This window comes from Amblyomma mixtum, chromosome 3 (assembly GCF_055824585.1).
Source record: "Amblyomma mixtum isolate Tamu chromosome 3, ASM5582458v1, whole genome shotgun sequence".
In the NCBI taxonomy this organism is placed as follows: domain Eukaryota; kingdom Metazoa; phylum Arthropoda; class Arachnida; order Ixodida; family Ixodidae; genus Amblyomma; species Amblyomma mixtum.
Window position 1 is genome coordinate 288,891,618 of NC_143014.1, and position 14,694 is coordinate 288,906,311.

Sequence of the window (14,694 nt, forward strand, 5' to 3'; positions counted from 1 at the left end):
TGGGATTAGGAGAGACACGGGACATTACAAGGTCTGACTTCGAACTAGGGATATGTGAATGTCAAATTTTTGGTTCTGAAATGAATGCTAGTAATGACAATTGCTTGTAAATTGAATTAAATTTTTGCTAATTCATTCGAACCTGCATGTATTGAACTCAAAGGGGAGCATGAAATAGTTCAATATATCTTTAATTCGATATATAAAAAATTGCAGCAGATAAGGTTATCTGTAGCCTAGAAGCAGGAATACATTACTCGCATGCTAGTGGTCCACTTCATGCAGCGATGTGCCACCTGCTGGCATACTGGCAATGCACTGCACTCTAGGCATTGCTAGCCTAACCTGCTTCGTATTTAACTCTTTCCCTACCGCGCCCATTGAGCATTGATAGCCCGCTAACGATCATTTCTTGCCCCAATTTCAAAACCTTCTGCGTTGCTAATGACCATGCTGCAGATATAGCTTGTAGGCAAGGAACCAAAGTTTTGTTCCCGATGTAGTTTTCTTTTGTCCCGCGAGGGGGCACTTTCTAATGCGCTGCGAAAAAATGCAGACACGGACCTGCGCTCATTGCCCGTCATGTTGCCCGCAGATGACGCCTTCACCGCTCGACTTTGGAGCCTTTCGCGTTTTTTACAGGCACGATGCACATCTGGCTTGTAGCCGGAGAACTGAAGTTTTGTTTCCAATATAGTTTTTTTTTCCCCTACAAAATGACATTTTTTTAACGCGCTCAGAAGGTGTGGTACCATCAAAGTCGCTTGGCAGCCTCCACATGCGCGCCACGTGCTCTAAAACATAGCAAATCTCAGGACTCCGTTTCGTTTGCGAGTGATTTAATCGACAACCTGTGCAACAATGAGCCTTAAAGTGTTGCAAGGTGCTGAAGATGATTCACTTTTACATCGGTGATGATGGAAACCAGCCTGAAACACAGGCGGCCACGCTCCGACGCACAACTATAGGGTTTCCAGTTATTGTTTTGTAGCAAGAATGCTATTCAAGATAGAAATGATTTTTTTTTAAGATAGTGGCCAATAGAGTGACAAACATTTTTCATATTTCAGAAAATTTTTAACATTTTTTTCTTTTTAAATACAAGCGTGTCTTTGCAAGTTGTGTTCAATTTTTTCCTAAAATCTCGTTTTTAGCAAATAATTTTTTTGTTGCAACATGCAATTTGTTGTTTAAACTCATTGAATACAAAGCACCTTTATTCAGCTCTGTTTTTGGGTATTGCAATAAATATTGAATGCAGTAGTGTTTACAGAAAAAAAATGTACTGAAACCTTCAGAAAATGGTCATTTTCCCCTTGGTACGGAAAGAGTTAAGTCGCAGGGGACAGTGCTCTGGAACAGCCACTCCCTGTCATAAGATATGTAATCCTGTTACCAGTACACTATAAATGCAATAATTGCTCAATAAAATTCCAGCTAGTGTGGGTTTCAGCAACGCCTTCAGCATCAAAGCATGCTAGGTGAGGGGTTGCCACTGATTTTAGTTAGATAAGCTTCAGTGCATGACGATGATTGGCAATGGGAAAAGTACAAGAGGCTGAAGGCTACCCTCAAGCACACTCCGAAACGCAGTTGCACATGGCCGCACAGTCAACCTGTCTCCACACTTTGAAAAGTTATTGAAGAGCAGTGTTATGACAAGTGCCACTTGCAGACGCAAAATATCGAACGATTGGCGAGATTGGAGTCTGTATGACAAGTGCCACTTGCAGACGCAAAATATCAAACGATTGGCGAGATTGGAGTCTGATTTGCATGCATTTCTTGTTCTTTTACTCAAGATTTTCAAAGGGATAATCTGTGTCTTCAGTATAGTCAATGATTCAAAATATCTGGGTTCTATCTATCCAGGCTATACTGTACTTCATGTTCTATGTATCCAGGCTATACTGTACTTCATGTTCTATGTATCCAGGCTATACTGTACTTCATGTTCTCGGTGTCCTGCGTAACTTTGGCCAGAAATTAAAAATAACCTGAGGCACAATAGGTGGAGATAGCTTAAACCGTATGGTTCATCATTGTACATAGTTTTAATTTTTTTTGTACTTGTTCAATTGAACTAAATAAAATGAACAAAAACTTTTTAGCTTTTGCGTTTTGTGCAGATATTCCGATGCCAAACTGTAGAGTGCCTCAAAAACATCTGACTCATCATTTCTTGTTATTATGCATGCTGTGGATTGTTTTCTTTAGGTTTTATTTAATTTGATATAGAGCATACTGCAGTTTCGGAAGACCAAGCAGGTTGGAACATACAGGTGCAGGTTACAACCTATTATCAGTGTTTTTTGGAGCTATGGTTGGTGGGTACGGTGGTCCTCTGTAGCTATATGCAGTCCAAAGCACTAAGCAGCATCCGTAGTGCTTGGCTGGCATATCTGTGTCTGTATCCCTTATTTGGTATCTTTGCATCCCAACGCACTCCTTTGTTCCTCATGGTGGTGATTTCCCTTCAGCCCGACAGACGAAATGCACAACTTACTGTTTCAACCTTTGTGTTGCGTCTGCGAATCGCGCCCGCTCCTTCTGCATTGAACGTGGCCAGGTCGCAAGTCTTGCTTCCACTTATGCCACTATCCGCAGGCGACTTCATTGTTTTTGCCCTGTTACATTCACAGTACCATCAGCTGTTTTCAAAATTTTACATTTTAGAGCACTGCAGGAGTGGCACATGAGTGGATTTTCACCACTTTTTTTCGATATTTCGCAGGCTTCCTTTTCAACACTGAAAAACTAACCTACAGCACATGCAAAAATTTAAACTGATGAATTATACATTTCTGGGATGCTCTGGAGTTTGGCACTGGAACTTCTGCTTGGAGCGCAATAGCTAAGAAGTAAATTTTTTAATTTTATTAAATTGCTGTATTTTCTCCAGGTACTCCGGCTAAGTAAGTTCCAATTTTTTCACAACACTGAACTGGCGATAAGTGTTGCAGTGTGCACCTGCAAAAACTATCGGATTTTATATGAACAAATTGTTGCGCAATTCCTAAAAGAAGGTAGAACTGGCCAGAAGAAACAGTTTGTTTCATGTTACGGCTATCGTTTACCACCTACCGTTCTCGAGCGGAAGCCAGTACTTTTCCAGGACAAGACTATGCTGGGACATTTAGAACAGTTAAAAACAAATTGTCCCAATCTCGTACATACAATAATGGCCACACAGGTGGATATCTAAATGTTTGGTTAAAGCGCATATACCGTATTTACACGATTGTAAGTCTCCTCCCCCCCATATCTCATATCAGGAAAAAAAAAAAACGTTGAGGTTCTTTAATATTCCCCTTTAATAGCAGAATGCGAAAGCATTATCCGGCCTCTGCTGCTTATCCTCATCCTCAGATGCTATCGGTTGCCACTCGGGCGTGCCCGTAGGCACATTTCAAAACTAAAGTGTATTAGTCACTGGTCTACTCGTACATACTCGCGCCATCATCCTCACTAGTGCCGTCACCATGATCACTGCTGCGGTCCCACAGCTCATCATTCTAACATCGTCGTCCAGTGAAATCCTGCACTTCGCATCAGCTGCCGACATTCCCCGACACCATTGCTGTTCCAAGTGGTGGTGCCGCCGCGATTATAACAGCCGCCCCTTTCACCAACTGTTGACACTCCCTCGAGCGCCGAGTGTGCAGTTGAACGTAAAACAAAAATCATGGGGAACAGTTAAGCGTCGTCTAAGAGTACAACATGATAGCGTTATCGCGTCACGCGCAAGGAGGGCAGGGTGTGCCAGTTCGCCACTGATCGACAATTGCCATCGGCTGCCACGCGCAGGGACAGGGTATCGGTTCTGCGCATTAACAGAGCAGCTGCTCAAGGCAAGCACCAAGAGGGATGCAACGGAGCCCCACAGCAAAAATGCAACCATGCTGTAGCATCCCTGATATCTCGTTTGTCTTGCCCTTATTGATGGTGGCGTGCTTTGGTTTCGATTGTAAGTCGACCGCCCCACTTTGTTACGAAAAGCAGTCAACCAAGAAATAAATGTTTCATCATTGTGTTTCTTTTTTCTATTCCCCTCCTCCTCCCTTTTTTTTTGCTGGTGCTTTATATACATACTATGTAGAGAAATAAACAGTTGAAAATCGGTGCCATTGCGTGGTCTGAACGCATTTTCATAAATGACCTCATACTAGGCTTTGCTGTACCGCCTGTGGTTGCACTCCAAGGTGACAAACCCGTTTTGGCGCAATGTTCAGCAGTGCGGGTAGGTTGTCTTGTTACTCGGTGCCTGTGCTTTACATTTGGAACAACTGTGAGCCAATGCAAAAGCATTCCTCGAATCACTGCACACTAGTATTCCGGTGACACGTATAGTTACATGACGGCACTTCATTGATCGTTGGTGTCAGTCATAGGTTCATGTTGTACGGAAGTACCTTACTGGTACTTCACTGCACTGAAGCATGAAGTAGTTCCAGCAATTCCTTTTGAAGGAGCAAGCGCTTGCACCATATATGACTCCCTTCTTTTCTTTAAGGAGTTTTCGCACTCTCAGTAAGGCCGAGTAGACTGTTTGCTAGTAATGCAGTCAGAAGAATAAAACTACGGCGAGCGGGAGAATCGGGAGCCAGATGCTAACGACGCTCTTGGTTTTGAATAACTATATGGGGTGTTTCACCTGAGATGTTCTGCAAATTTTTAAAGTAAGCTTTTTGCAAAGAGTGCTTTTTTTCGACGTTGCATTGTCAGCAGTATAGCGCATCAGAATACAACTAAGTCGTGCTAACTAGTACGCTGGATGGATAACTAATATTGAGTAGTTGCCTTTTTAACTGTTACTGTTAGTCTCTTTATTTGGAGTAGCCCACCGTAAGCAATATCTATATCAATTTTTTTTCGAAAATGCAGTTGCCTTCGGTGCTGTGGCCCAACAAATGTTGCCTATATAGCTCCAAAGCACATGCGTTTTCGCAAAGTTTGCAGGCAAAGCAATTTCTCCATTGCACGTAATCGTTGAAATAGCCAAAATTTGTTGGCCCATAGCATTAACGTCACACGTAGCAAGAGCAAAAAAAAAGCGTACAGTAGTGTTTTTTTCTTTCAATTCGGCAATATTGCACCCGCCACTGATTTAGCCACCAAAGCTGGATTATGAACAAAAAAAATTTCCTTTTACATTGCCAACCTTCTGCATAGACGCAGACCGGTGACATGAAATGAGTGGTTTCCACCAGTGGAGATCAGGATGGAAGAATCGACATTCAGCTTAGCGCAACCACTCTATATCCCATCATTGTTGTCTAGGATGGCCGCAACAAGGCCTTTTCAACTTATTGGCTTGCCCATCGCTTACTGAGGCAGCTCAGTAAGCGACGAGCGGGCGTTTGCAGTCTTAGCACCTCTGATTGCGTACTGCACCACTTCGGGTGCATGATTCTTATGGACGCCATTTTCGATGCAAAGCGACGCCGACTTTACTTCTGCACCCGAAAGCCATCCGCACCTCCCCAGGCATGTGTTGGACGCCATTTTTTATGTGGGAGAGAGGAAGGAGGGGAGGTGTCGCTACTTTACAAAGTTTGAAGGGCTTTAGGGAAGAGAACTGTGCCCCCGCGCTGCGAACAAATTGTGATGGCAGGCACCGGAGGTGGTAAATGATCGCTGGGTTAAAGCAAAGATGTAATAAAAGCTTCCAGCAGTGTGCTATCCCAGGGGACACTCTGTGGTGGCAGTTCAAAAATTAAGGGGGATATAGGTTTGCAGCACTAGCACAACTCAAATAAGAAATGGGTCCCAAAATGGTTAACTGAATTGTAGTCCAGCAGAAACCCAACTTGATACAAAATAGCACCACACCTGGTTGTCGGTATATTGCTTATCTCAGCAACACGCAGTGGAAAAAAAGCGCTTACCTCTGCAGAATGTTGATAAGCTACTAATGATAAATAAGTGCTGCTAAATGCTGCGTGGGTAGGTGGACTTTTTGCATTAATCTCAAAAATAAACCACAGTGTAAGCAGAATGGAGTTATCTGTCCTGGAAAACCTCCTAGTAGCTTTTTGTGTGAAATTGCCGCCATGCAGAGTTGCGGAACCATGTTGCAGCTGGATGAGCATCTGGAAAAGTGCATGCTTCTGCGCGAGAACATCCCAGACTTTTGTTCTATAACAACATCTTTCAATTTCTTCTGTTAATAAAAGGTTACTACCCAGAAGGCGAAACTTAATGAATTCCGTCGGCATATTGGCAGAACATGCTGCCAAGGTGACTTTTTTCTCTTCAGATGTTATATATATATATATATAACTAGTGTAGCTCACATAATTGTCTGTATGCTTGCGTTACAGAGTTGTAAAAATGACTTTGGAAATATAGACTGGAATCGTCTAATATAATGAAATAAAAATGCTCCCATCAGTCGGAAGTATTCAGACTGCTGAGAAAAATCGTTTCTCTATTGCTATGTACCCGAGTGTGTGGCATTTGTCTTGGGGCATTGCGTGTCAACTAAAATCACACTGGGTCCCTTTTGTACCAGGATTATGTGAGAAACGGTCACAAATGATGTGATGATTTATCAAATGTGTACCAAGTATTTTTTGCAGGATGCACCTGTTGCAATGAAAGACATTGGTATTGTCTTGTGATAGTTGGCATACAGAAAAAAAAGTTACTCAATTGCACTGATGCACACAAGTTTTGTGTTACAAAATTGCATTGAAAGAAAAGTTGTGCAAGACTGTCTTTTTACAGATAATCTGGCTGCTGCTTAATTGACTGAAGAGCTATGGGCTCTGCTTTCTGGCATGGGTGCAGCTCTCACACAGCTGCTTGCTACTGTTTGTACTATCGGGGACAAAAGTTTCTGGGACGTTCGGGAAGAGATTTAGACCCATAGGCGCCATGTTCGTCAGTGGTAAAACAATTTCACTACCACAGATTGAAGAGTGTGGCTTTGACTTCAACTTCCACAAGGTGGGCTCGATCCGGCAGCTAAAAATAAAATTACCGGCTTCTTTTGTGGCTCGCACGTCCTAGATACTTTTTTCCCTGCCTATATGACCACCTAAAGGGTGCATGACAGTTGCGCCGCATTAGTTTACCAAGAAACTTTAACCGGCACGTTGGGCTAACCTCTTGGCTCGTACTGATAGAAAACAAAAATTTATGTGTGAGGAAATGCTCTAATGCGCATGTTTATTTTATTTTTTTTTTCAAGGTCAAGAAAATACGTACAGTGACCACAAATCCAAACTCCTTGCGGCCAACTAGAAATGGCATCTTGCCCGTCATGATGAACGGCCAAGCGGACGTGCTGTGGACCACGGAGCTGGAAGAGTGAGCACTCAGTGTCATAAATGTGTCACTTGCTCTTGCCTTGATGCTGCCATGTGAACATCAGAGCTGCAATACATTACTATTTGAACGACAGCTTGTAATTAAGAAAAAAGTTACTGTGACAGTTTCACGATGTATGACTTACTATAAACTTCACCAGAGAGAGTTAAGGCATGCTAAGGTGGGCTATTAGTACCTTATAGTGCGGAATATAGGTCGAGGTTTTTTTGAAAAATATTACCAAAAGGTCACCCCTCGACTTCTATACCGGCCTTTGGCACAAACTGAATAGTCATCTGGCAACATGTGTGAGCCGCGGACATTTTGGCATCCGCACCGTTATCGCTTCCATGTTGACGATTCTTTCCTTCCTCTTTGTCGACTGACGCGGCCAAACGTTGACGGCGGTAATCGTTCTTGGTGTTGTAACGTATTAATTTCGTGACAGCCCACAAAATGAGTACCGGTACTCGACATCAGTTCACCACAGCATTTAAAAAAAAGTTATCGAATTCGCCGAAGAGTATGGGAACATGTCCGCCCAGCGACACTTTGGCGTCTCGGAGAAGAGCGTCCGGTACTGGTGGGCGCAGAAAATCAAGCTGTTTGCCTGAAACGCGTGGAAGGCGACCTTTCGCGGGCGCCGCGCGGTGCACCCTGAGCTCGAAGACAAGGTATGCGGGCATTCAAGAAATGTTGCATTAGCAACTCTTTGGACGGTACCGAGGACGACATGCTGTGGGACGCAGCCACCGCAAAGCAGTCGTCTTTGGACGAGAGCTCAGACAGCTCGGACGAATGAGGAGGCAACGAGTCTGGTGGCACCAGTGAATAAAACGGAAGTTTTGTGCCTCATAATTTTTATGTTGACTTTTTTGCTTCAAGGTAAGGGGGTCGACCTATATTCCGCCTCGACCTATATTCTGCATTATACGGTATACCGTGATGAAAAGGGTTGAAGCAGGACACACACGCAGAATTTTTTTTACCAATCACCTGAAAGATGTTTTAGCCTCGAAGTACCATGGCTGATGGCGCTGCACGATAGCGGCTTTTCTTATTAAATACCAAAAGTGTCGCCCTACACCGAAGATCCTCAGTTGTTTAAAATGCCATTCAAACAGGCCGTATCCGTTCTACTTTCTGCCATGTTAATGGGTCTGGATTTTTACCAGTTCATGTCCTGGCGCCATATGCCACGTCGAAGAGGCGTATGGATGCCTTCATTCAAAAAGGTAGAAGCAGGGTGTTGAACTGGAACCAAACCTGAACCCAGAACCGAACCCGAATTTTCGCCCGGAACCAAACCGAACCGGAACGATTCGAAGAAACCGTTTCGAACTGGTTCAGGACTCGGTGCAGCCCCACTTTTTTTTGCACACCCAGCACACTTTTTTTTTTCAGACAAAATGAAATAGTCTAGCGCGTATGTTTGCCCATCCCAAGTTGTCTGCGCTAGAAAGTGTGAAAATGGCGCCCAGTATATGCAACAAGAAAATTGAATGAAGTCTGGTGTCTGGGAAGAAGCCTAACTGACGCTTCTGTAATGTACTAGCACCAATTCTAAAGCATTGCACCTCAGGTATATGTGAAATCTTGAGTTATTACTCTTCCCCCTTTGTTTGCGTATGGTTTTAATCAGATTGTTGGCACTGATCTAAAGCGATGAAGAACTTAGACACCAAATTTTTGCTTGCGTGTTTTCTTCTTTCAAGTGATGCTTTCAACATTGGTGCACATGGAGCACATCGTGGTATTTCCCTAAAACCAAGAAATAAATTTTATTTGAATTTCTTCTTGACACTCTTTTGGTTTTATCAACAGAGTGGTGGCTGTGACGTGTAGTTGAAATCAGATTACACGAGGCACGAAAACAAACGGCAATATGAGGGCTAATATGTTATTAGTTGTAATTCTAGCCTATGAAGCTGGCTGGTTTATGTGCAGTAGTTTGTGAAAACAACGTATCAGTGTTTTTATCACAGTTTTTCCGCTCCTCATGGGACCTAAAGTTCAACTGCACGTTACAGCATCGTTCAGTTGATGAAACCGAAACAGGATCAGAGAATAAATTCTTTTCTAAATTATTCAGCGGCCGTAGGCAAACACGACATGGTGATCCAGGTATTCTATTACCTAGGGTATCATTTGAAAGAAGGAAACGCGCAATGAAATTAGTTGTGCATAGTACTGTAAACGCCAATTAAGAATACCTTCTGTTTCATTGTGCCATTTACCATAAATATAGGAAACATTAGCACAAGTACTCAACAACGTTGTTGTGGTGGTTTTTGAGGAAAGGAAATGACGTAGTAACAGTCTCACTTCTTGATGGACTCCTCAACCGTGCCGTAAGGGAAGGGATGAAGGTGGGAGTCAAAGAAGAAAGAAAGAATGGGTTGACATAGGAGAGGGCTCCGGAATAATTTGGACCTACTAGAGGTCTTTAACATGCACTGACATTGCACAGCACACACGTGCCTTTTGCGTTTTGCCTCCATCGAAACGCCGTCAGGTTCGAACCCGGGTACACCGAATAAGCAGCAGAGCGCCCTAAACACTTAGCCACCGCAGTGGATAGTGCAACATTTACTTTTTAACCATTCGTTGTCTCCGACAGCAAGTGCTAAATAAAACCCCTCACGATGCGTGAGTGGCGCAATAAAGGAAAAAAAATGCCTCAGTGGCTGTTGAGCTCGGCTTCTGATCCAAAGCTGCGGATTCAATCCTGGCCTTGAGGGCCGCATTTCGATGGAGGCAAAATGCAAAAACGCGTGTGCACTGTCGCATATTCAAAAAAATTGCTGATGCTTTAGCCTGGTTAAACTGAGTGTGTACCCAAAACGTTCTCACACGCTGCCGAATGGGTTGTTCGTGAATTTCTGTGAAACTGTTTCATTGCAGTTACAAATTTGCTGAGACCTGAGACGAATGACGTGGTTATTCTGTCTCTCTGACTTGGTTTCTATCGGCTGTTCTTGAGCAGGCTTCGTTCATGACTCGTTGTTGTTTCTCCGCTTCTTGACGTCTTTCAGCCAGCCGTTCTTCGGGTGTCTCATCCGCATGCTAGGCCCTCCTCGCTTCCTTCTCACATTATCGGTTGGCGTTGTATTATGCCACGACTTCAGGATCCGTCGACATAGCTACTCGTAACCTTTGCTGGTGCCGTCCTGAGTGCATACACTTGCAATCCACCTCTTCATCTATTAAGCATCTGACAAGCGAGCGAAAGCTCACGATCACCCTGACAAGCGAGTGCAGCTGCACGCACCGCCGCGGTAAGAGTGCGGCGCAAGCGCAGTAAAGGCCCAACTCCGTCGGCGCTTTTCGGTGTGTGCGCAGAGCGCCTGCATGATCAGCACGCGTCGCAACGAGCATCGAAAAGGGGCATGCGTCTCCATGCTCCTGGTGCTGGCTCGCTTCCCCTCGCGAGCCGACTAAAAATATGTCAATCCGTGAACAAAAGATGGTTAGGGAGCTGTAAGGATTCCGAGAAAATTTGGGGGAGCCTGAAAGAGCTTTCAGTCGTAAAGAAAAGAGTCCCCTAGAGCCCCGCGGTCCTCTGATTGTTGAAAACTGGACCCCGCTTCCGACGCGCACGCTAGCACCCGTCGATGTCATCATAGGTCGACGTCATCATAATAGTCTAAAGTCGTAAGTTTTTCACTGTACTAGCGAGAAGGCACGATTAGCTGTGTTTTTGAAGGTACTGAGCTGTAGGGGCTCGCGATATATAACAACAGTCACAAAGGTGATATCGAAGAGGTGATTTAAATAAAAATGCTTGGTAAGCTCTGGATAAGCAGAGCCAGTGCTCCCAAGAGGCTCTCGTTTGGTGGGGGATGGGCGATTAAAGGGTTCTCGCATATTCTCTTACCTTGCAGGAAAGGACGAGGGGGGCGACTGGCAAGTCGGTTTCGGTGTGACGGAGAGGTGTCTGCCTGTCTGTATACAGGTGCCGATAGATGACAGCTTCGTTCCTCAATAGTGTGCGGGAACGTAGAGGTCGTGTGCGACGGTCATGTCAGCACCCGTGTAAGTGCACTGCGTACGAGTAATTCCCGTCTGACTCGAGCTTCAGGATTACCAATCACTCGCACAATGGGTTCTCCGAAACTGCTCAAGCTGGAGGGTTTTGTAGATACAAAATCCAGCGGCTTTTCACCTTATACCCAATCAGACAGATTATAGTGTACACAGCCGACATACATTAATTTCGAGTTCATTTCGTTTTGCGGCTCTTGCCTTAAATTCATCTTTTTGCCGCAGACAATAAAGTTGGTAAAGTGAGAACATCTCACATTTTAAAAAAATTTGCAATTTTATTCTGTATATCGATGGGCAGAAAAAAGTAACCAGCATAGCAAGGTTGATTAAAACCCATCTACGTTCTAAATTTTTATTTGTCCTGAACCCGTTTGAACTGGTTCAGCACTGTCCGAACCGGTTTGAACTGGAATGGAATACCGCTCTGCTGCTGAACCCGGAACTGAACCCGAAAGGTGTGAACCCGAACCTGAACTGAACCCGAAAAAATTCCGGTTCGACGCCCTGGGTAGAAGTATGTCTCTCCTCTGAACAGCAGCTGTTCACAATAAACACACTGTGCTCACTGCACAGGTCCCTCAAGACTGACGCATGGCAGGGCACAGCTTGAAACCATTGCCTGCATCTCTATTTGGTATTCGAAGAAAGGCAGAGTGCTGCAGTGCGACCCCAGGGTGGAGTAAGTTGTTTTAGAGGTCAGGTTTCGCTCACCTCTAAGAATTCTTAGTGGAAAGTCGAAGTGCCTATTTTTTCGTGTGGCTGATGGGTCTTAAGCATCCGGAAAAAAAAAATGTATTACAGTATCAACTCCTCAAAAAGGAGCCTGCAATTTTTTTTTTTCTAATAATCCCCGTTGACGCAAAAAAAAGGCAGCAAAAGGGTGAAGCAGCTCACACGTGTCCACTGTTGCGCAGGAGTCTCGCCTCCGTTTTCAGTTGAACCTCGATAGATAAGTCGATGTGCCCATCAACATGCATGAAGGGATTCGACTTTCTTTTTGTGTTCGCATTGCTGATGTTCTTGAGGGATAGATCTGAAGAGAATAGAATGAGACCTCCTCTTTCCGAAGCGTCCCCGCCTTTCTGGAAGCTTCTCTCTTGCACCGAAGATTAAAGGTGCACTGAAGAGGATTCTGAACTTGTCTTTTTGCCGCGGGAACTCGATCTACACGTTCCTAGCATTCTTAGAAACAGTGACTTATTGCCCTGTGTGGCCGATTTCCCCAATTAAATCGAATTAACATCCGGCTCCCGCCTTTTTTTTAAATTCTCCCTCGTACGGTGGGCGGAGTCGACCAGCGCGTGGAGCGCCTTTCAACCAGTCCTGTGGAGGCTATGCTTTCGCTTTATTTTGTTTTTAGGTTTCTATGAATAAATAGTTTCATTCGCAGATAATATAGCCGCAAAAAAAGCCCGAAGAAATAAAAATACGCGTGGTCTATTTGCTACTACGGACTACTACGTATTACTCCGCCGATGGCAGAGCAGCAAGCCGCCACGGGACTGGGTGAAAGGCGCTCTACGCGTTGGTCGACTCCGCCCACCGTTCGAGGGAGAATTAAAAAAAAAAGGCGGGAGCCGGACGTTAATTTGATTTAATTGGGGAAATCGGCCACACAGGGCAATAAATTGGAAGTTTCTAAGAAAGCTCGGAACGTGTAGATCGAGTTCTCGCGGCAAAAAGACAAGTTCAGATTCCTCTTCAGTGCACCTTTAAGTCTGAATGTCGCACTCAGCCATGTGGTAACCTGGGCTTGGCCGGCATGCTTCCATGCCACTTTCAATGATTCCAGTTCGTTCTTCCTCATCCTCCTTCTTCCGTGCCTTCTGGCAGAAGTATCTGCTCTAATTATTACAGACAGTCCCCTGGCTAACGCTTGTATCTGGAAGGTTGGACCTGGGGACCTCATTATAGGACACTACTTGAATTACTCTGGGAATTTTGTGTACGGTTAATGCCGTTATTTATGCCATAAGGCAGCTTGTTGCAGTAAAAAAGCATTCACATCGCCACCCTAAGTGGCTGCGGTTTGGGCAGTAAAAATGGCTTATGATATCAAAGCACTACTGGCTGTCTTTAAGCTGGTTTTGCGACCGGACTTTTGAATAGCAGAATGCTGCAGAAAGGGTACAGCTTTGACAAAGTACTTTGTACTCTTGCTGACGTTTCAGTGGAGGTACCCTAATGACATTGAGATCTCAGTATCTCTTCACTAAATCCTTGCACCGTACCAAGTGTTGCTACATGGAGTGGAGCAAATGATCTATTTTAAAATCGCAAAAAGCTGCGATTTTTCACTTGTGGTCTTCAAGGGAAGTGGTGCATTTTTTCCCTGCTCTTCCGATGTGTAAAACCGAAAGGTTATCCTTGTAAAAATTCTTTCCATATTTTCTAGTACATGTCTTGTTGCAATGAAATGCTAGGACGAGTGTGGTCTGGGAAAACCACTTTTGTCCCTCTCGAGTACACGTGTCTTGCATGTAAGGCACAACCTATTTGTTCACTATTACAGTCGAGGACAGAATAAAATGGACCACAGCTCCGGTTTGAAAATGCGCATCAGGGCCATATATTGCCGGGCAACCTGATGTCGAGAGGTCAGCTTGCGCATGCATGTCTTTTGCGCAGCTTGCCTAATCACTCGCTTCCACTAATACAATTTTTGATCGTAGCGAGTGGTGTGAGATGGTGCCACTGTACAGAGGCCACGGCGTTTGCGCTGCCAGATGCTTCCCGTGCGGATGATCTTGCTCCGTGCTCTGCTGCCGCGGTAACTGAGGACTGTTGCATCATTATCGCCAGTGGTATGAAATTTTTGGATATCCATCACGCAGACAGAAAGGGAGTGTAAAAAAATTGACCGCCTTTATTGGGGTCATTTTCCCTACTAAAGATGTCTGATACATGCTGGAATAAGTGTCCATGACCTTCTAGTATGCTATTAGTGACACATCGTGGGTGAGCTCGTTAAAAAAGTTTGCTAAATCTCGGGCTTGGGTGGAGGACAAGGGGGTCACGAATGGACAGCATGGCGTTGAGCACTACTTGCCCCCCACCCCCCTCCGGAGAATAAAAGCGGTGAGTTGACTAAGAAATTCTGCGAAAGTAGAAGACAGCTACTTATCTGCTGCTTACAAAGAAGCAGTGCTGGAACGCATGTTGCATGTATAACTAAAGTTGTAAGTGTAGCCAATAAACTGTGTCAACATCCTACATAAACCGTCTTGCGTCGGTTATTCCTAACGCAACAGGCAAGCCGTCACATCGTTCATGAGTCCAAAAACTTCATACCACCAGCGATAATGACGCAGCAGCCCTCAGCTACCACGGGAG

The 14,694-nt window shown here is 44.6% G+C and overlaps 1 protein-coding gene across 1 annotated transcript in view; it reads left to right on the forward strand.

The window, feature by feature from the left end:
- LOC149355114 (DNA (cytosine-5)-methyltransferase 3B-like) overlaps positions 1-14,694 on the forward strand; it is a 139,503-nt gene that overhangs the window by 106,172 nt on the left and 18,637 nt on the right. Inside the window, exon 17 of the mRNA XM_089577599.1 lies at positions 7,196-7,314. Coding sequence (XP_089433725.1) covers positions 7,196-7,314 — 119 coding nt within the window. The remainder of the gene's footprint in view (positions 1-7,195; positions 7,315-14,694) is intronic.